Raw genomic sequence first — 471 nt, 5'->3', positions numbered from 1 at the left:
GCAGAGGCAGAAGCACGCAAATGATTGTCTCGAATCATTCAAACATTTTAGATTAATAATTTCTCTTTTACTCTCTGCAGGTACAATTAATCTAATTTATTCATGCAGCTCCTGACGATTTGCATTCATAAAAATAGCAACGTTCAGGCTGAAATGAACTCACCCCACTAGTGATGAAACTTCCTGATTTTAAGCTGATGTAAATTCGTGAAAGATTAACATAATGTAAAGTGCTTTATGGAGAACGAGGCTCGCTGGCTAGCAGGCCTCAGACTCGGCTGTAGACTCGTACCGTTATAGCCATGCGGATGCAAACAGAAAATGCATTATATGCTTAATCCTTTATTGTTATTTTCCTGTCTTTCTTTTCTACCATCTCGTTCTTCTTTTCCTCCTCCTATCCATCGTCCTTCTTTCTTCTCTTATGTTTCCTCTTCATCATCCAATATTTCTTCATCATCTCCGTCACTG

At 38.6% G+C, this 471-nt stretch overlaps 1 protein-coding gene across 1 annotated transcript in view; it reads right to left on the bottom strand.

Moving 5' to 3' along the window:
• LOC119582354 (salivary glue protein Sgs-3-like) overlaps window positions 1-471 on the bottom strand; it is a 3317-nt gene that overhangs the window by 2050 nt on the left and 796 nt on the right. The window contains exon 2 of the mRNA XM_037930570.1: window positions 164-194. Within this exon, the coding sequence (XP_037786498.1) occupies window positions 164-194 (31 nt within the window). The remainder of the gene's footprint in view (window positions 1-163; window positions 195-471) is intronic.

The sequence above is a fragment of the Penaeus monodon genome, chromosome 15 (assembly GCF_015228065.2).
Source record: "Penaeus monodon isolate SGIC_2016 chromosome 15, NSTDA_Pmon_1, whole genome shotgun sequence".
Lineage (NCBI taxonomy): Eukaryota > Metazoa > Arthropoda > Malacostraca > Decapoda > Penaeidae > Penaeus > Penaeus monodon.
This window is presented reverse-complemented; position numbering and strand designations above follow the sequence as displayed.